The following is a 21,804-nucleotide window of genomic DNA, read 5'->3' on the forward strand; positions in this document are numbered from 1 at the left end:
CACGCTCTAAAAATTCCTTCAAAAGAGTTCTAAATGATAATACGTGTGGAATATATTTTTAAATGATTTGGGTCAACTTATTAGGCTTTTCTTTTAATTTCAAATATGAAAATTACATTTTGAAAATCAAAAAAACGACAAAGTTTAAAAAATAAGAAAAATCAACTTTTTAAAATGTATATTTAAAAATAAATGTATAGTGGGATATTTATGTATGTTATTATTTTAAATTATTAAAATAAATATAGAAAAGGTAATAATCTTTACTCCCCATAAGTAAATGTAGAATTAGATGCTACAAAGTTCTCAAAAATAAATCATAAATTTCATGTTTTTTTGGGTACCTACAAAATTTCCATCACAATTTAAGAGCAAAGTGATTTAAATTGAATTTAACAATTATTAGCATAAACTTATATCCGTCCATTTTTTTGCATTATCTAAAAATATATATCCACTTTTACTTGTAAGTTATATAGGGTGTTTCAATTATTAAGTAATTCACCATCATGAACTCACTCTATCTGCGGATACATTTTTAGAGATTTTTTCATCTTCCACACGCGCAGTTTTTTCGATTTAAATATTCAGTTATACTTAAATATTTTGCCATTATATTCAAATGGAGTTAAAATTTAAAGAGAAATCAATTAAATAATAAAAAGATAAATACATGATGGTAACAAAAATAAAAACCCAATAATTTTAGATATGAAATTCACTAAAAATAATAGTTTTATCTTAATCTTAATTTAAGAAATTACTAACATGTAAATTTTATTTGTGCCATGCCACCCAATCGTAAAGCGGTGGATTTGAATAATACATGTGGAATAATTTTTTAAATGAATGAACGTATTATTTCTCTATACTTATCTCCATTTAGCATATCTAAAACTATTGGGTGTTTAAAGTATTCTAAACTATCATGAACTCACTCTGTATGCGGATACATTTTAGAAATTTTTTCATCTTCCACGCGCATCTGAGCAAGTTATACTAAATATTTTGACTAAATATTTTGCCATATATTCAATCGGGAGTTCTAATTTAAAGAAATTTATGGTTCATGATGGTAAAAAAAACACCCACTAATTTTAAATATGAAACTCGCAAAATAATAATTTTATCTCCATCTCAAAATAGTTTGATTGGGCACGATCTTAGACTTTTGAACTGTGATCTTAAATTAAAGATGTGTATAATCTTTTAAATTTTGTAGTCTTAAATTTGCCATGTAAAATGTTAGAATTGAAAACTTACTAAATATAAAAAATGATACTTTTTTTGGGATAAATAAAAAAAAAAAATAGTTTAAGCAAGTTTTAACCATTTCATTTTTTTCTTACTTAATAAAGAAGTGTTGTTAAAAAACAAAAAATATAAAAAATGACTGACGAGTGGGAGTCCTAATCAAACGAACAAAAATCCTCATTCCCTTTCAAAGTTGGTTTCTTTGGCTTTGTCTGTACGATTAAATTGAAAATGGATAGTACTAAACTGAGATGTGATGTCTGTCAATCATCATTGCGTAATTAAACAGATAAGTTAATCAAAAGCTTTATTCAATCCCCTAATTGATTACTTCTTCTACGCGTGCGTACGTCCAAATTCTTTAAAGCCTTCATTACATGACGTCATGCTTGTGAAATGGATAACAAAACGCATTAACTATTAAACGAAAAGGGCAAAAAAACTTTTTTTTTTTTTCTAAATCAATCATGGGTTCTCCTATTGATAACTTATTCGGATTCAGCAAGGAATGCAAATAAACACAAATGATATTTGTAAGGGCATTATTTAAGACGAATTCTAATTTTTTCATTTACCAAAGCTTAATCTTATACTTTATATCGCAAGTAAATCATTAGATATAAATAAATTTAGAAGAATATAAGGGCACTTACCTTGATCCATTGTAAGAATCGATGGAAGGAAGTCATGATCTTCAAAGTCTTATTTTTTTTAGCGATCTTATACTAATGGACGGAGAATTAGAATCAATAACAAACTTAGGGACCATAACTAACCTAGGGGGTTCGGAAAAAACAACAAAAGCTAAATTTAAAAATTAATGTTGTCCCTGGGAATCGAACCTAGAACACTAGATATAATTATGAACACCCTAGTTTAAGCTAACCTTTTGCATTTGCTTAGGGTGAAATCTACCCTATATATATATATATACTGCAATTTTTCGCTAAGGGTGTTCGGGTGAACACCCTACTAACCCTCTAAATCCGCCCCTGTCTTCAGTTATGAATCCATCAATTATAACTAAAAAGTTAATTAGATTTCTACGTGTATAAAATTCATACCTTATAAAATAAGATTTATAAATAGCAACACTTTATTAGATCAGAAAAAAGGGCTTATTTAATTGATAGCAGATTTATGTACAATTATATTAAGTAGGGCAATGTCAGTCCACTAAATATAAAATTTCAACAATGCAACTATACTAGAAAATACTAGTAATGAACATGGAAGAAAATGAGTACGACTTTTCTAAAAGGTAATTTTGAAATTTATTGATTATAATAATAGATACGTGACATGTGTTTGTGTTTGAATATATAATGATAATTTATTGATTGTTTTATGACGTGACATTGTTCGCACACCCAACAATTTATGTTCATTATCATGATGTTTGTGTGATGATTAACACATGCTCGATACCACTTTGTTGGGCTAAAAGCCGCCCAAAGATACTCTAACTACCACTTTTTTTACGATGTGATATTTTGTTCATCTGTATGGTTTACGATAGATTTACGATGATTAACACATGCAATCTCACCATACTATTTCACTTAACCATGATAATTGATATGATTTGATATAACTATCCGATGCAAGATAAGTTTTACCTGTATATAAATTTATAATGATGTGGCTAGAGAAAAATTACATCTGATGACAAAATAATTTTTCAGATGAAATCTTCTTTAGAACAAATTGTAAAGTTGCGAAATGATTGGGTTGGGAATTCTAATAATTCTTACATTTCATGATTCATCTTAGTGTTGTGATTGTTTAGGGCCCCTCTCATACTCCACCCCCCCCCCCGCACCCCGGTTGTGATTGTTCGAATGTGGTCTTACTTCCAGCCACCTTGCATTGAGGAGATCTTGGCAATAATGTTTTATTTTTATTTTTGATCTTTTTCATAAAAAAAAATTTGGTCAAGTATTAAAATGACGAGCTGGTCAATATGCCAATTAGTTGCTTCAACGAATTTCGATACCGAATAATAATAATAATAATAATAAAAATGATTAAAGAACTAATCTGTATAGCTTTAGGAAACACACAGCGATCTGAGCCCAAATCAAAAAACCAACCAAGCTACTACTTGAGCGGCTTCATTTCAACTAGACTGCCTGAGTATATTCATAGACATGATTTCCTTAGGAATTGTTGGACAAGCCTGAACATTGAGCGTTAGGCGTAAGCCTCTCAGAATAAAGCACCACACGTGAGCCTCGGGGCGTTTTGCAAATGTCCCCCCAGGTGCAAGTCCCATGTAGGCCTTTTAAAACACTGCTTCTGATTTGCGCAACTCCCCATTGGCTACTTAAATCAGTAGAAAACAAAAGGTTTCCAGGAGCATCTCAATGAGATCCTAATGTTACTCTGGCACATACTAGGTTCTAATACATACAGATACAAAATGTTTCAGTTGTTACAAAAACGTATCTGAAGCAACCTATGCGCGGCTCATGTATTGTCCAGTTCTAGTATCCACCAAAATTTCCTCCCCTCTGTTTATGAATAACGGAACACTAACAACTGCACCGGTGTCAAGGGTTGCTGGCTTCGATCCACCTGCCACATAATACAAATCATATTCACAAACTCGCAGAAGAACAAAGAGAAAGAGAGTAACTTATTCTAGACAATTGACAATCAAATAGTATATATATTTAGCATCATAATAGCCATAGGTTAAGCAGAAGAACGTCAAGAATTTCAATGATTGACCCAGAGAAGAACCTACATGGATAATTTATAATGCTATAGCTCCATGAGAATCGAATCATAGGCAGATAGGAAAGAGTTGTCCATACACCTTGAATGCGAATCAATCTTCAATATTTACATATGACGATACTCCTCGTTACAACATTTTCTATTTAACTGGAAAAATTCTGGATAAACTATAACGAAAGAAGGAAGTGGGACGTCATCCATGGTTTCTACAAACAGGAAGAGAGACGGCGTGGTAGCAGGATGAAGAAGGGGCCTTCAGAGTAAAACTTAGCTCCCCCATCCCAACCCAAATGAAGGCATGAAGTTTTTATGTCTCCGGAATCCCCTTCTAGGATTCCCAGTTCAATTGTTCAAGCTAGAAAAGAATAAATGATTACCTTGCGCAGTGTCACCTTTGACACCTGGATCAACGTCCATCACTGTCAACTTTACTGTTATAGGCAATTCAAAGTCGATCACCTACGGAAATATTAACCTTAGTATACTGATTACCATTAAAACAATATATGAAAGAACTTGCTTCTACAATACAAGCTATAGGATCAATGTGAGACACTGAGTTTATCCATTGACACTTATAAAGGAGAAAAATCATAACTGCAAACACTTGAAACAAGTTCAGCACTGGAAAATACCTTCCCGTTCCAGAAAAGCAAGGTGCAGTCCATGCCCTCTTTTAGAAACTTTGCTTTATCTCCAACATCTTTTTCATTTAGACGATATTCTTCAAAACTGGTCTGCAATAGAAATTAAGTTACCATGGTATATATAGTGTGTGTATATACAAGGGGAACAGAAGACAAACAAATTCTAAATTATCCTTCATAAAAGTGGGTATGGACTAAGGAGGATTGGAGGGAACTTGATCCACACAACTAATGTAACCAAGTAAGACATTAGTAAGCTAAATTAAACTTTTTCCTTTGTATTTTATAGGTACTTTATTCATATGCACCAAAACATTACTGATATTTACAGAAAAAGGACCTTCAGATCCCTTTAAACATGTAGGGAGACAACGAAGTTAACAAAAATATTTACTTCATTCCCCGTTTCAGATTACACCAAGCATAATATAAAAGATGTAACACTCTAAATTCTGTGAAATGCACAGCTATACTTCTATCGTCAAATATATGAATAAACCACTTTAACCTGTCAGACTAGCATAGCTAAATCGGGATAAGAAAGGGCAGAGCCCACAATTTAAGGGACTTGTGAGTTGCAACTATAGATCAGATATTTAGAACTTCACCAAAACCAAACAAATTAGCTGAACCTTGATGCCTACTCTTATACGTGCTAAAGCTCTTTGAATTTGGATTTAGTTTTATGTATCAAAAGGGTAGATGAAAGACAAAATCTCTATAATACTACACGGGCTAAATATTAATAAAGATAAAAAGTAGCATCTTGCATTTCAAAGGGTAACAGTAGGAAAAAGGGAATTGCTGCTAGAGTTAGGCATAATCCCTCAAGTAACCAAGCCCATTGACAAGAGGCCAGGTTTATCCTTGTTCTTTTTTTTTTTTTTTTTTTTTTTTTTTTTTGAGGGAGCGAAGGAGGGAGAAAGATGGCGGAGGGTCACTTTTACGGATTGGGATTTGAGAGCTCTATAAAAGTAACCTGCATAAGCTGCATGCCAGTCAAGCTGCAAGAACAAACTAGCACATTGGATTGGACCACTCTATTAAAAGTTACTGTACTTTACCAGATCCATGAAGACATACTGGGCAGCATCCTTGTAAGTAAATTGCTTCGTCTCCTTGTAGATATTTGCCTCTTCTATCTGCAGAGATATTTGAATGTCAACTGAAATTTAGAATCACATAAGCAGTGTCAATTTGGTTGAGAAAAATAACTGACGTCAAAGTTGCAGGTCCATTATCAATGTAATAGATCTGACAGCCTTTCAGTAGATCGAAATGTATCTTATGTTCTTAAACAGGAAGGAAAGGAACTCTCACAATGCCTTCGCCAGATTTTCTATTGCCTGGGGAAAGAAAAACAACAAGATTTGTGATGGTGTTCCTATTAAAAAGAAGCTTATCCCACAAAGTTAAGAAATTCCTGCCTTTATTTTCTCTATTATGGTTGTATAGTTCACAATTTCACACTACCATTTTGTCAGTCAACAAAAAAGAGATAAGAGTATTAGGTCCCATACACAATGTAATTATAACAATTATTTGAATTGTATAAATGAAGCTTGAGGTTATACATCATTGCTTTTTATCTTTCATTCTCATTCCTAGATTTTGTAGTAATCCCCAAATTGAGAAAAGGTAAATGCCACTTTCCTTTATGTCATAAGCTGATTTCCACCTCGTAGGGGGAAAAGCAAACTAATTAACCTCTCATGAATCAAGATAAATATCCTCATTCATGAATCAAGATAAATATCTTGCTTTAGGTCTCTTGTGATTCACTTCTTTCTTTCTATATCATCAGATATCCCTTGACAACTAAGCGGGAGATTCATTTAATATTATATCTTTTCTCAACTCATAATGTGCATTGTTTTTTCTCCTCAGAATAACTAATCCATCAACAAACTTAATGAGCTACTTACTCGGACTAGAGACTACATGATGAGCATGATATTTGCTCACCTCCAGGAAAAAGCCATATGCTAATATGATGACTACAGCAGCTGCATTACTTTGTCAAAATTCATCTAGCAACCAGCATCAGCACCAGAAATCCATATTTTCTCCTTCCCAAAGAAACCTATGATCAGCAGCTTCATCATGACATTTACAACCCAATTTCTCCCTGCTCATGCTACCATCAGCATCATCTTGAACACAAGCCAATGCCATTTGTTCACCACAAGCTCCAAAACATCTCAACGACTGGTCAACTCGTTGATTCGCTTATTTAAACCAAAAATAAAAGCCTTAAAACTAATGGTCACAATCACAGTAATATCGACACAGCATCTTTGCAGACTGCTAAGACACCAGTACCATCAGCAGTGCCGTCAACATGAAACTTTTATCGAACCCAAAATCCATCAACTGCCAACTATTGTACATACAGAATCTTCTGGAACATTTGCTTTCTCTCTGGTATGTCATCTAACCAAGAAAATTTGATCGTAGAAATAAATACCATGACTTGTAGTTTGACATCTAATTCACCAAGCAGACATCCTTTGGGAGATCAAGGGTCCAACTCTTCACCACCAACTTTCAAAGACACTCAACTAAATAAGAACATCAAAGAAAGCGAATCTGGAGACCTTATCCACATTGGCTGGAAACCCTTTCATTTTGATTTGGAATAAGAGTTACTTTTATAATTTTAGATGTGACTACATTGATAATAAAAGGAAAAAAATAAAGTGACATTTTCTTAGGAAATGCTCAGAAGAGTTAATACAAACAGGTTGCTGAAGATAACTGGATGGAGCAATTTGTGGGGTGGCCAGAGTGAGTTAAGCTAATATCTAGACATAAGATGGCAGTTAATTTGTAGCATCACTAAAGCTCAGAGAGCGGACTGCTACCCCTAACAAAAAATTTACCAAAGATCATTTACAAAGCAATCCTATTTTATTCACTTATAGAAGGTTTTCTGGATAATTTCCACTAGCATCTTAACACTCAAACTAAGGTGCATTTTTAACCAGATTTAAAAGGTCTCCAATAACTATTTTTCATTTCTTGTATGAAAAATAACAAATGCTTGAAATATATGGCCTATTTTGTAGTTCCTAATTTTGTCTAGAGGTACTCGACAACTTCAATTGGTTGATTAAAAAAGAATGGCTCATGCTACATAACAAGTTCTTATATAAACGGACAGAGTAAGAGAATAAGCATAGAAGAGCAGGTGGTTCCAAAGATATTACCTTACTTCCAGCACGGAAAGTTTTCTCAACGGAGTTCCCTGTTACATAATTGCGCAATGTGGTCCTCACAAATGCAGCCCCTTTCCCAGGCTTTACATGAAGAAACTCTAAACACACCCAAATAATAAGTATTATCAAACAGTAAAAAAGACAACCAAATATTAGGTGTACTCAATACCAAACTATTCCATACATATTCATATTCAAAAAAGCAACTGTTCTTGAATTTTGCTTTCTGGACTACAAGTAAAAACACAGTCAAGTGTACATGGATACACATTCATATTCAAAAAATCGGTAGGATAAAATACGGTTGTCAATTACACATGGTTATAAAATTTCAATCATAAAAGTAGTAACTTCCAGAATTGTAAACGGTATGGCACTTTTACTTCTTTGAGAATAGTTGCTTAGACGGTTTAAATCTCGACATTTCACAAATTACTAGAGCTGGTTCACAGCTCCTTTCCTTCTTACTTGTGGAAAAACAAATACATGCTTAGCATTGCCATAATCAAACAATAAAAAGCTAAAGTCAAATTAGCAACAATGTACTATGAGAAGTACATAATATTCAGGCAGGGAAAAAAATTATATTGTTGAAACAGTAATTTTTTAGCATGATAAGTTGCTTAGGTTTAGGATGACTCTACTTTTTTGAATTTCAAATTTCTATTAGATTTTTTTAGTTTGTTGAGATTTTTTTAGTTTTCTTTTTGAATTCTTGTTATGCATATTTTCTACAGATTATATTTTCAAGTTGACTATTTAAAGCCTTCCATGCTTAGTAAAATTACATATTAGACATTTTCAATCAGTACTTTCAACCTCTGTGCTGCACCATCTTTTAAAAAACCAACATATATAATCTGAACACGGGTAATATCATAATATCATGTTGGATACGAAACAAAAATTAACAAAAATAATATGAAATGGGCACAGTGGTCATTAATCACCTATAACCTTGCAAGGAGCCCCATCCACTTCAATGTTGCTGCCCACTTTAATATCATTGCTAGAAAACGCAAATATCTCTGACAAAAATGACCAAAAAAGAAAAATTTAAAAATAACCCACAAAAAGTTTTGAGTTTAAAAAAACAAGAACATTGTCACAGTTACTAAATAATACTATATGGTCAAAAACACACCTAAATTATTACCTTTTCGCGAGTTTCATAACTCAACTATGCATTGTCCTTTTACCTACTTAAACTACCACTCCCAATGTATTAAAACACACCTCGATATTGACCAAATATTTAAAATCAATTGACAACAGGCACCTGGAGGCCAACTCAACATTGAGGTGTGTTTTAGGTACGTAAATGGAATAATGGATAATTGAAGTATGAAACTCGCGAAAAGATAATAATTAGGTGTGTTTTTGACCATTAACTCTTTTTTTTTTCAAGAAGAATTAGGGTGGGTGGGTTTTGGGTGGGGGGGGGGTGGAGTTAAGAGTTACTTACTTGGGAAACGGCGGGATGTTGTTGGGAAAATAGAGGTAGAAACAAGGAGTGGCTGTGTACTTAAGGAGAGAGAGGAGATTGCAAGCGAATTGGGAAAGAGAGAAAGCTTGAGATTGGTGAGTCCCGCCATTGCCATTGTTGCTTCTTCTCCAGAGAGACTGAAAATGGACTATACCATCCTTCTCTATAGATAAGGAAGTACTAAAAAATTCTCTGTTACTTCCTGGTAAGAAAAAATTAGATAAAGTATTATAATTGGGCAAACGCTATCAAAATTGAACCCTTCTTTTAATTTTTACAAAAAATATGATGGTATAAATATTTGTATATATTGATATAAGTATCGGTATATGTGTGTATGTGTGTATATATACTTGTAAATTTTGAGCTATTTTTTTATAATGTAAGTTTTGGATATTTTTTTATAATGTAAGTGACCAACTTATATATTTCAGAAATAACTGCTCATAACTAAATGCAAGAGTTTGTTTAACCCAAAATTATCCCTTATCTGGTGGAGTCCTTCATACATAAATTTGAGCATTTTTGGCCCAACTAATAGAATGGATTTAAAAAACCACCTTGACTATCAAAAACCACAACAAAAATCGACTCAGGAAAACTGACCGACTTTCGAACTGGCCCAAAGATCGGCCGACTCAGTTAGTTTGATCCGAATTTTTTTATTTTTTTCTAAAAGTAAATCGGCTGAGCTCAACCATTTGCGCCAAAACATATATCTTAGGAGACCAAAAGTGCTTATTTTTGGCTAACTTAGAGGACCAAAATTGCTCTGTTGATACTTAAAAGACTATTTTAGCCTACTGACAAAGATAAGGGACCATTTTTGTCATTTTCTCAAACTTTTTGACAAGAGAAATTGAGGTTTAGGCTGGGCTGAGGTTCTTTTCCACTCAAACTTTGCTCCATCAAGGTAATCACATTGTTCAAAATTTGATTGAAAATCTGTGCTTTGGTTTTGGATTTGTACTGCGAAATTAAGTATTCTATTTTGTAATTTTTTTTTTTTTGATGTTCGATTTCATTGTGTTTTTTTTTTTGGACTTCATTTATTCGTTTCTCAGAGTCTATTCTGAATTGACCTGTAACTGGATTACGTTTTTTGTTAGTTCTTTACTTGTCTTTGTCGTGTTCTCTATATGTTTGACAATATGCCTCAAAGAAGGAAAATGAAAAATTGGGCATCACTAATAGGGTTTTTGCATTGATCTTTATGTGTTTGACAATATGCTTCAAAGAAAAAGAAAAAAAATGAGTAGTTGGCCATCACTAACCGGGTAAGGTTTGTACTTGTAAGAATAGTTGAATCACACTGATGTATAGTACTCCATCCGTTTCAATTTGTTTGTCTGGTTTTGACTTGACACTAAATTTATGAAAGTAAAGAATGCTTTTGAATCTTGTTGGTCTTAAATTAAAGATATGTAGAATGTACCAAAATACCCTTTAATCTTGTGTTTTAAACAAGCCATGTGGAAAGTTGAAATTAAAAAGTTGCAAAAAAGGAAAGAGACATTCTTTTTTAAACGGACTAAAAAGGAAAGTAAGATAAACAAACTGAAACCGGGGAGTATTAAAGTATACAACATGTGAATTGTAATCCAAAGATATAAACATGCATACCTCTTGGATATTTTGTAAACATAATTTTTCTAAATAGATATGGAGTGAAATATTTCTTAGAAATAGGTATTTTGGAGGTTTTATATTGCCGCATGGGCGTCGGTGTTGGTTTTCCAAATGTTTATTTTTCACTTATTCTCCAGCGACTGGTGATTTTTTCGCCGGATTTCAGTGAAATTTGTAACTGAGGTCTGAGATAGGTCCGGTGAATTCTACATTCGCAACAGCAGTTATTTTTGTGTTTGGCAATTTGGTCAGTTCCAACAACCAGGATAAGCTTTGAAAATTAGAATTTTGGGTCAACTTTTGATCTTTTGCAGATTAAGTTGTATACAATGTAATTTAAGGTCAAAGGCAATAATTTAGTGAAACATTTGAAAAAAGATTGACATTGGATGTATTTTGTTCCATTGGAGCCTCTTTCAACTGTCTAAAATACATTAATGGCTAAGAATGTGATGTTGGCTATGGAAAGTGAGCTTCTTGTAGAGACAAAGCAAGTCTCAAAGAAGGGGGCATTGCCTCTTTTAGTGAAGAAGAGAGGGGCTTTGTATAGACACTCTTGAGCCATGTTCGTCGCTCTAGACTTATCATTAGTTCATTGTTCTATTACTAATCGGTTCTAGCTCCAAAAGACATATACATGGAGCTACGTTGACTTTTGGACAAGAAAGACTAGTCAGTCTAACCTACCTTCCCAGCTTCGGTTAACTTAAGGCTTGTCTTTCTTTTAGAACCTTGTTACTTTTAAGTTGTCCTGCCAGGGGCCATGAGAGCGGTGGCGGCAGGCTTGCCAGGAAGCTAGCCCGAACCGGGGTTAGCGTAGAATGAAAGGGGCGGCTCCAATCTTGTGTTGGCGTTTCCAACTTATTGGATTGCGGGCGGGGAAAAGAGGACGTGGGACTCGATTCGGGGGTGTAGCGTAACTAAGAGAGTCATTCCATGTAGGGCAAGACAAAATAGCATGTACTTCTTGCAAGGCTTGGTGAGCTTCTTCATGTGACAAACATCGCAACAATAATCCGTTGAACAATCACCGATCAAGGGCATCGTAGTGACCTCTTTCAGCAAAGAATTATACCACAAAGCCCAAAACTAGGTACTTCTAATTAGAGTCTTCTTTGCTAGTAGTTGAACATGTATAGATTATTGGGATCTGGTAAAGTAGGATGAATTTCACACTTTAGACCATCTAAATGGATGTAAATTTGAATTTTACCAAAAACAACAACTTCTTTAGGTTTAGCCTGTCATAGCTTACTTCCCTTTAGGTTTAAAACAAAAAAACTCGTCAAGGATAATGATAGTGGCGGTATTTATATTTGTGCAGTGTGCTCCAATGTTTTTTTATTTATTTTTGGATATGTATTGAAAATTGGTCCTAGTAAAATTCCATACTCACTGTGTTTATATCCTGGATTCCTCATGTTTGTGGGCGTCTTTGATCTGTTTATGGGTAAGTTGATAAGGTTATCCTTCAAGAGTTCACAAAAATGCCCAAATGAAGGTGTAATAAAATGTTGCTATGCTCATTGATTGTAGTTTTGATGCATCATGCCTCCAGTAGGAAACAAATTTTCTTGAATCTAAAGTAACTGTTTCACTAATTAATTGATTGGTTGGTACTTTTGCAGATGAGGTATTTGAAGCCAGCCAACTTGTTTCATGAATTACTGAAGTCAAATACACTTGCAAGTAGTCGCTTGCTTGGGTTGGATGTGGGTGATAAATATGTTGGTCTAGCTGTTTCGGATACGTCAAATAGAGTTGCATCACCTCTCGCGTAATGTAGCTTCTCTGGAACATCTAAAACTGTGATCATGTTGAAACAATTATGCCCATCTTCAGTTTTATTACATCGTTGTGTTAGAAGAAATGACGTTAATGTTTGGTATATGCAGTGTCCTCGTGCGCAAGAAAACAAATATTGACTTGATGGCCAGAGATTTACAGAGTCTGGTGAGGCTCATTATATAGTTTACTGGCGATTTTCAACAATTGTGGTTCATTAGGCAGCTAAAGAGTTTTGTTGCTTGACTTCTGCTACTTATAACCTAAGTCAGCATGTGCAGTTACAAGGAAAGATTCTAATTTCGAACAATTGTTTTGACGACCGTTTGTTATAAATCCTTCTCTCTTCATTCAGTTTCTCTCTTTTATCCACATTTTAATATTGTGGTACCATAAAGAAGGCTAAAATCAGTTGAGTTCTAAGTTCCTTGAATATGCATGGTAGATACACCATATTTAGATGACAATAGAACTTGCTTTCGAAAATAATATTGATGGTGTATTATTGCAAAATGCAAACTCTCATCATCCCTTCTCCTTTCACGTAATTCTTGTTTTCCTTTTTCTTTTTTGCTGCAGGTTTCTGAACTTTCCTTGGGGGCCTTTGTTTTCGGCTATCCGTTTGATAGACAAAAAACTAGTCGCGATGTATGTTTTTCACTTTGATAATGATTAGCTTAATTTGTTAGTACCGTAAACCCACATTTTTTTCTGTCTTTCTCAGGCTGTGCAAGTTAAGTTATTCATTGATGACCTTTGTCGGACGGGAGAACTTAGAGGTGTAAAGTACACCTTTAGGGATGAATGCTTCACATCTAAGGTAGGTGCTCTGAACTTTTTAACTTTGTAAAAAATATCACGGATTAGTATCAGTCATTTCTTTATATCAAGATAGTATCACACAATTCTTCTTGTTGAGAGTTTACAATTAGTTTATTTTGATACTCCCACACAAAATAATGTCTGTTGATGGACTTATGGAGGATAATTGAGCTTCAATCTTCATTTGTTATTGGTAGTGTTAACTTGTAGTTGCATGTAAACGAACAATTTAGGCATATCACATTATGACTCTTTAAATAACTATTGGAAGCAAGCTAAGCTTCTGTAAAAAAATTTAACCTCTCTGCTATTTGCCTTTTGGTTGAAATTAGATTGATCTCATTGCTCCTCCCTCCCCCTGCAACTGTTTGTCGTTGATGATTCGAAATGAGAAACGAACAACAATTATATGTATTATTTTGCTTTCAGAATGTCGAGTTGTTACTACAAACTTTAAAGTTTCACCCAGCACAATCGAAGACTATGTTAGACAAATTTGCAGCAGTTGGAATACTTCAGGTAAGAAAAGATCTTGCTTTATCTCTGCAGTCATGTTAAAAACATAGTTAACCTCACTGAAGAAGTACATTTCTTTTCATCACTTAGACGAGGTCCTTATTAATCGACATCCAATTAAAAAGGGAAAAAAGGTGATTTATGGGAATAGATTTCGGGCTGAAAGTTTTGGAAGAACTTTTGTTTCATTTGAGAAAAAATAGTATTGTTTGTACAAAAATAAAATTATCTTGCAATTCTTAGCTAAACTAATCTCTGCTTATTTTGTCTAGGAAACTAAGTAGAATTTTATTTCCTACATGTATTTATTTAAGAAACTAGAGTAAGAGAGGCAGATCTTTGCCATAATTGTTTGCTAGGTTCTTTTTTTCCTTGTGTTTCTTATTTGGGGCAGATTGTGGTTTGGTTAGAACAGGTACATTTAGAATAAAGAGTTCAGTAGTTCAAACTAGAGGAGCAGTATAGTTTCACTTTCAGATCAAGACTTGGTTTCCAGTTTCAGTTAGATTCATTTTAAGGATTTAGCTTTGCCTCTTCTCTAGGGAAAAAACAAGCAAAATTTGGTGTTATTAAAGGCCTTGCTAATGTTGTTATACAATACTTGTGGTGCTTTGTGGCAGGGGTACCTTGACTATGTTAACAGGAAAAACACCTGAGAAGACTCTTATTAGCTCCAGGCCTAATACAACCTAAATCTTATTACGTTAATGTCTTCAAGAGATGGACGCACACATTGTATGTACACATACTAAACTGAAACAATGAGTTGTAGGTGTCACTGTAATTTGTAGGTTAGTGTTTTTTGTTAAACTTTGTTGTAACTCTCTATTTACTTTATGTATAAACCGTAACACTGTATTCAAGAGCAAGATTTTGACCACATTTTCATCTACTTGCAAATCAGCTGGTATTTCTAGTTCAAGTTTAAATCTCCTTACAGCTTTCTGCAGAGCTCAGTTGAGGAAATATGAAAAACTTGACCCCTTGCCATGGTCACAGCCATTGAATATTTCCTCACAAGGCTAAAGATAAAATAGACATGAAAACTTTGAATTTCCAGCTATATCATTTGCCAAAGTCTGAAATGATGCTGGTGAAACAAAATTATAGGGTGTGTTTGTTATTCTGATTCAAGCTCCTTGCTGAAGTAGGGACAAACTAAATTCGATTCCAGATGCACCATTTTCCAATTCGAGCTGTCTTTGACGCTCTGTACTGTAATGCTACAGATTTTAGATCTTCCTTTTATTTTTTCTTTCTCAGGTATAGTATTAACAGGGTAAAAACTTGTACTTGACGTTTACACCAAATCAATAAATGCATGGCATATGTCTACAAATAGATTTGTCTCACTTAATCATGGCTAATTTGTGCTACATACTCTCGCTCTATTAAATTGCTTATCCATGTAGTGTAAGTTTTATTAAGTTAAGAGGTCCATATACCAGAGGGTAATGGGCAAAGAGGAGGCTGGTCTGTTTTGGTGATTAAGTAACTCGTACAAAATCTTGATAATTATAGGTAGCTCGTGTAAAACCGATAAAAGGTCGTATAGCTGTATCTTTTTTCATAAAAGTTATGATTTGTAACAGGAAAATCACAAAGCTTTTATCCTACCAACATAAAAGTCACAATTCGGAAAACTCAACCTCCCGACGTACCGATAATTTGTCCACATTTTGACCCATTTTAAAATTTTCTATTATATATAAGTGCCAAAGGAGGACCAATATAGCATTAACAAATTGTACATAGAGCATTTCATGTTGTACCCTTCTATTTCTATTATATTCTATTCTATATTATATATATTATATATTTCTATTATATATAAGTGGCTAAGAGGGACCAACACTGCAATACCTTATTGTACCAAAAACTTATAAATTGTACACGCAATGAATGCTTGTACCAAAAGCTATATAACATGTACACTTTAACCAACTGCTTTTTTATCCCACGTGGACATATTTATTCCCTTCTCATGTATAGACATATGCACTTCAATTTTAATTCTCCGACACATTTATTTCGTCTGTGCATTTTTACTTGTTCACTTTTGACTTTTCACGTTCTTGTTGAATATTTATTCTCTTCTCACGTATACATGTATGTACTTCAATTTTAATTCTCCGACACATATTTATTTCCTACATGCATTTTTATTTGTTCACTTTTGACTTTTCACGTTCTTTAAGAATTAATAAATGAAGTACTCCCTCCGTCCCATATTACTTGGCCACATTACTTGACTTTTCACGTTCTTTAAGAATTAATAAATGAAGTACTCCCTTCGTCCCATATTACTTGGCCACATTATTATACTTGACTTTTCACGTTCTTTAAGAATTAATAAATGAAGTACTCCCTTCGTCCCTTATTACTTGACCACATTATTATACTTGACTTTTCACGTTCTTTAAGAATTAATAAATTAAGTACTCCCTTCGTCCCATATTACTTGGTCGCATTACTAAAAATATATGTCTATTTTTCTATTCTATATTTTTTCTTATATTTTCTTATATTTCTATTCTATTATATATAAACGCCCAAGGTGGACGAACATAGTAACAATAAGTTGTACAAAAAGCAACTGAAATTGTACTCTAAGCAGGGACTAACATGCGTACATTTCAGAAGTTGAACATTAATTCTACCTCTTGTGTGTTTACTTTTTAAGTCCCTACGGGTCCAAGATGCCTCAATCGTCCTTTCATTTCCTTCATTTGGCATATACTCCCCTCCGTCTCCAATTTAAGTGTCAAGGCGTTTGACTAGATTAACTTAGAGTTTAAGAAATAAAGACAGACTTTCTAATCTTGTGGTTCTAAATTAAAAATATGTATAACATAATAAAATGTCCTTTGAATCTTGTGATTATAAACATGAGATATAGGATATTTAAATTGTCAACTTACTAAATATAAAAAGAGGTGGACATAACCAAAATAAGACAAATTTAACAACAATTGAGAAATTAAGGGGGAAAATAAGAGGAAAAGAAAAAAATATGGAGACTCACTAAGGAGAATCGCAATATCCTTTGCAAAATATACAAACTATAAAGACTAACTAAATTGAGTAACCAAATTAATCATGTTAGACCCCGTGCATCGCACAGGCATAGTTTGCTAGTTTATCTAATAAATACAGACCCAGTTTAATCTGATTTTTTACTCCACATTACAAGAACTCTCATTGAGGTGAAATACTGAATTATCCTTGTATTCTGGACTAGAAAAGCACATCTTTGAAAATCTCATGTGCGCTCCTGTGAACAACATGATATATAGATATAGGTAGGAATCTAGTAGTTCAGTTGGTTGGCTACCTGAACTTTCACCTTGTTGGGGAGGGTTCTAATCGCCATATTGTAATTCTCTCCCCATTTTCCCTTCCCCTACCCCCTATGTAATAAAAATAATTTTTTTTTTTTTTAAAAAACAACATGATATATAGGAGGCAAAAGACATAGATTGACCCCTCAACTATACCCCAAAAGTCGATATCACACTTAAACTTTACTACTGACGTATTACACACCTAATATATGAAAAAGTGATATTATTTGCTCCCTGACGCACATATAACCAGTCTCAGGTGTGGAAGTGTTCCACACGCGTGCGACACGTTATTTATTCTTTCACAATTTTTTTATTTTATTTTATTTATTCTTTCACAATTTTTTTTTACTTTATTCACAAAATTAAAGTAAAAAATGATTTTTAAATTTTAACAAAAAACTGATTTTCCATCTTCTTCTTCATTTCACCCCCCCCCCCCTTCTCCACTTGCACGCCACCCCCACCCCCCCAAATCCTTCACGCCACCAGTCACCACTGTAACGCTGCCCCCACCCCCTAAATGCTTCATGCCACCCCACCCCCAAATCCTTCACGCCACCGAAAGACCACCCGCATCTTTCGCCCCCACCACTACAATTTCAGACCACCACCAACACCAGAAAAAGTCACGATACCATTACCATCAATTTCATCTACCATCACCTCCAATGATTTCAATAGCCACCACCAAAATTAAAATACCACTATCAATTCCTTCTACCATTCCCACCTTTGACCCATCACCATAAATCACAATAGAAAGTCACCATTGATTTCGGAAGCAAAGACATTCATCTTTCATTTGCACTTTTATTTTTTAATTTTTCTTTTCAGTTATTTTGGTCCCTAAAAAGTTCTTGAATTATGATTTGGAATATTCCTATGAAAAATTACAGTGAAGAAGATAATGGATATGATAAGAAAAATGGAGGAAATGAGGGGGAGGAGAGAAGATAGGGAAGAAAAAGGGAGTGGAGATGAAGAAGAAAGGTGGAAGGGATTGCAATAAAAAAAAAAATAGTGGAAAGATAAATTTGAGTGGGTGGGTGAGTATGGAGAAGAAAGGTGGGAGGGGGGAAATGAAGAAAAGTGGCGTGGGCGTGGGGTGGGATTAATGTTGACAATCTAATTTTGTCCCGCCCTTCTTCCAAAATATTTATTTCATGAATAGTTATGTATACTTTTTACTACAATTATTAGCTTTCTTTTACTATGGTCGCTTTCCACTATCCAACCATAGTCATCGCCTATTGTCGTTATTATTATTATTATTATTATTATTATTATTATTATTATTATTATTATTATTATTATTATTATTATTATTATTATTATTATTATTATTATTATTATTATTATTGTTATTATTATCTTTTTTATCATCATGAGCACTTAATATTATAATCACGATGGTCGCTCTTAACGTTTCTATTTATCGTCTTATGCAAAACGTATGGCATTTATTTTATTGAACGATAGCATTTTCTTACTTGTAAACCTTATAAATATTATTGCACAACTATTATAATATATACACATTTATTTATTGAGTACTAATATTTTTTTTTTTTATATTAAGTAGTATTTTAACGCATATTACTATATAATTAAATAGAGAGTGTCCGTCATTTAATTCTTAAAATCCAAATTTACATAAAATCCGGTCCTAATTCGGTCAATAATAGCCCAATTCCCATATCCATTCCATTCAACTTTTCCACGTGGATGCCACACAAGCGCCACATCTACGCCAAATGGTCGAAAACACGCTACCAGCACACATCTCCCACATTATCAGCACATGCCTCCTACATTCCCCACATGTCCCTGCCACGTGTCGTCCCCATATTGGCCGGTATTTTAAAATACATTCCTAAATGACTAAAGTACCCCCTCCCCCCACCATACGGAAACCCTCATCTCGCTATTCACCTCGTCATTTCCGCCTCCTTATCCTTTTCTCCATGGCAGGAGACGTTTGTCTCCTTGCTGGTTTTTGAGACCAAATCCTCCCCTTCCACGATCGATTCGTAGATATGCCTCCCGATTCGGAAGGTTTAGTTTTTCTACCCTAGCGGTAACCACAGCCTCTCGTGTTTTTTTTTAGCTACGGATCGCCAGCTCAATCGGTTCATGGCAGAGATAGTTTTCCATTTTCGAGCAAGGATCAAGGCTGTAACAGCCCCTCATCTCTCCTCTTTAATTGAGTCAACGAAAAAAACAAAGTATCCTTCGGATTTCTGAGGGAAAATCAACTTTTCAGAGATCGATTTTGACTTCAACGGCTCTTGATTTTCGTTTTGGAGCCAAAAGGGTTTTGAAATTCGAAACCCTAATTTACAGCTATAAAGGAGCTCGTAGCATTCATTTGGAGGGCAACGGCGATAGCCTCACTCTCTCTCAAAAAAAAAAACTGAGATTCTGACCACCACTTTAGCCTTCAAAGATTGCTTTTCTACAACTCTAATTACTTGCTGCTATCTTCCTAAAACTACTTGAATTCGAGGTCGGAGTTCGTCGAATCATGCGACCCTGCCTCGCTCCGCTGCACTCAAAAGAGGTAAATAATCCTTCTTTTAGTTAATTTAATTTCAGTTTAGTAGTTTAATAGCTCCTATGTGTTCATGTATGTTTTGTTGTTTTAGTTGATTTAGTTTCAGTTGAGTAGCTTAGAAGCATCTATGTATGTTTATGTTTTAGTTAGTTTAGTTCCAGTTTGGTAGTTAATGTTCATGTCTTAATTTAGTTTAGTTTGGTTTCAGTTTTAGTAGTACTTATATGTTCATGTGTGGATGATCATGTTAATAATGTCCGGTTTAATCTATTGGTACACTTATAATTAGGGTCTGCTTTACTTAGTTATATGATACTTTTGGTCTAGAAAGTATGTTAGTTAGTTTTCTTCAATATGGGTGATACTAGTGTGGGGTTATTCCCTTGTGTTCAAAATGGTAGCATAGGTCAGTCCTCGAATCTGTTGACCCCTTTACTGTCAAAACGCATGCCCGTGTTTTATATTACTATCATGTCTTATTCTATGATGAGTGTTTATTTTCTGTTTCCTGCTTTATTTAGGTCCCTTTAGATCATTATCACGCTCCGAAACTGTGTGCTTGCACTTTTGGGAATGGATTGACATGAGTATTAAATAGCTAGTTGTTTGTTGAACCAACTTTTTTTTTTTAGTTCAAAATTTGGTGAAAGAATGTGCATCAAAATCCAGTTATACTATCTAAACCTCTTTAGTGAAGTTTGATTTCAAATGAGTAAGTTTCTAGTCAAAAGGATAGAAAAGGTTTCGGAGAATAATATGCGCTCAAGCGTTTTGTTAGTAAGAGATGATTTAAATAGGCTCTCTTTGGTATTCTTAAAATGAGGGGAACGGAGTCAATTGCCGCAATATAGGACACACTACACTTAGTGGTGTTCGCCGCGAATTTAAAATTATGAGATACTACGTTGGTTGCCGAGACTAAGTTTGCTGCATTTTTGGACCGAGTGATGTTTCCGAGACACACACTGCCGTCGCTATGTTTCTCGCTTTTTTTTTTTTTAGGCGTATAAATGCTATAACTAATGTCCCAACGATATGCTACTTTTGAGATTGCTAATTCTGCACACTTGGGCTAAAATGTTATTGTGTTTAAGGGTGAATCATTCTTGCATAATAAAGCAAATAATACTTGTAATATGAGTACTATTGCTAATGGCATTATTTCACTTTAAGTGTGGTTGGGCTACAACTGCATTTTGAGGAAAATGGCGGTGATGCCTCGTTGGAACTTCACTTTGCCGTTGCATTTTTAATTTGTTATTTCTAGAGGGTTCTCAAAATGCTTTACTTCGATAAAGGAGTTGCTACCTTGTTGTTTGTATTTGTTGTTGTACCACGTAGGAGCCATTGTGTTTAAAAAATTAGGTACTACACTTGATGAGGTATACAATTGAAGGTTTAAGACGTTTCATTTCTTTGTTGTCTGCTTTTGTTATACGTTGGCGGATAGACGTGTATGACTTTATTATTATAGCATTTAAAGGTAGAAACTTGGTGTATCGTAGTGTCCAGGTGAGACATTTCCATAGGAGATGAGGAACAAAATCAGTTCCCGCCCTTGAGTCCCTGTTATGTTTTGATGACTGAGTTACTGCCTATTTCAAAAGGAACAAATGCTTATTTATAGCTGCTGCTATATGTTTCGGATGCTGCACTTGATTAAAAACACCATCATTTGAACAGATAATATACTTAGGGCTGGTGAAAAGTTGTTTAACTGGAGGCCTCACTTTTAAAAGAACGGATTTCTATACTTGATTGAAAGTTTACTGATCTGAATATGTTTAACTTAGCAAATGTGCTT

General features: G+C 34.1%; 2 protein-coding genes across 3 annotated transcripts; one reads left to right on the top strand and one right to left on the bottom strand.

Annotated features, from left to right (window-relative positions):
• Positions 1–3,276: 3,276 nt before the first annotated feature.
• On the bottom strand, positions 3,277–9,585 carry LOC132049811 (uncharacterized). Its single transcript, XM_059440747.1, has 7 exons — positions 9,327–9,585; positions 8,812–8,889; positions 7,853–7,959; positions 5,708–5,785; positions 4,632–4,733; positions 4,374–4,455; positions 3,277–3,831 (listed from the first exon to the last, which is right to left on the bottom strand). The coding sequence occupies exons 1-7, from the start codon at positions 9,460–9,462 to the stop codon at positions 3,713–3,715; spliced, it is 702 nt and encodes a 233-aa protein (XP_059296730.1). The 5' UTR covers positions 9,463–9,585; the 3' UTR covers positions 3,277–3,712.
• A 522-nt stretch (positions 9,586–10,107) lies between these two features.
• Positions 10,108–14,979, top strand: LOC132049812 (uncharacterized). Of its 2 annotated transcripts, none has more exons than XM_059440749.1 (7): positions 10,108–10,260; positions 12,605–12,753; positions 12,872–12,929; positions 13,341–13,409; positions 13,486–13,581; positions 14,013–14,102; positions 14,720–14,979. In XM_059440749.1, exons 2-7 carry the CDS (start codon positions 12,605–12,607, stop codon positions 14,753–14,755), a joined length of 498 nt encoding a protein of 165 aa, XP_059296732.1. In that variant the 5' UTR covers positions 10,108–10,260; the 3' UTR covers positions 14,756–14,979. The 2 variants fall into 2 exon arrangements, with proteins under 2 accessions (XP_059296732.1, XP_059296733.1); XM_059440750.1 differs by lacking the exon at positions 10,108–10,260 and adding an exon at positions 10,687–12,069.
• The last annotated feature ends 6,825 nt before the right edge of the window (positions 14,980–21,804 follow it).

The sequence above is a fragment of the Lycium ferocissimum genome, chromosome 3 (genome assembly GCF_029784015.1).
Source record: "Lycium ferocissimum isolate CSIRO_LF1 chromosome 3, AGI_CSIRO_Lferr_CH_V1, whole genome shotgun sequence".
NCBI classification, from domain to species: Eukaryota; Viridiplantae; Streptophyta; class Magnoliopsida; order Solanales; family Solanaceae; genus Lycium; species Lycium ferocissimum.

Excerpts from the sequence above, each read along its gene's own strand:
- LOC132049811 (XM_059440747.1), bottom strand. The coding sequence starts at position 9,462 with ATGGCAATGGCGGGACTCACCAATCTCAAGCTTTCTCTCTTTCCCAAT. Across the intron at positions 4,456-4,631 it reads TGCTTTTCTGGAACGGGAAG|GTGATCGACTTTGAATTGCC; the intron begins GTATTTTCCAGT and ends ATATTTCCGTAG. Across the intron at positions 3,832-4,373 it reads CAAAGGTGACACTGCGCAAG|GTGGATCGAAGCCAGCAACC; the intron begins GTAATCATTTAT and ends ATTATGTGGCAG.
- LOC132049812 (XM_059440749.1), top strand. The coding sequence starts at position 12,605 with ATGAGGTATTTGAAGCCAGCCAACTTGTTTCATGAATTACTGAAGTCA. Across the intron at positions 12,930-13,340 it reads CCAGAGATTTACAGAGTCTG|GTTTCTGAACTTTCCTTGGG; the intron begins GTGAGGCTCATT and ends TTTTTGCTGCAG. Across the intron at positions 14,103-14,719 it reads CAGCAGTTGGAATACTTCAG|GGGTACCTTGACTATGTTAA; the intron begins GTAAGAAAAGAT and ends GCTTTGTGGCAG.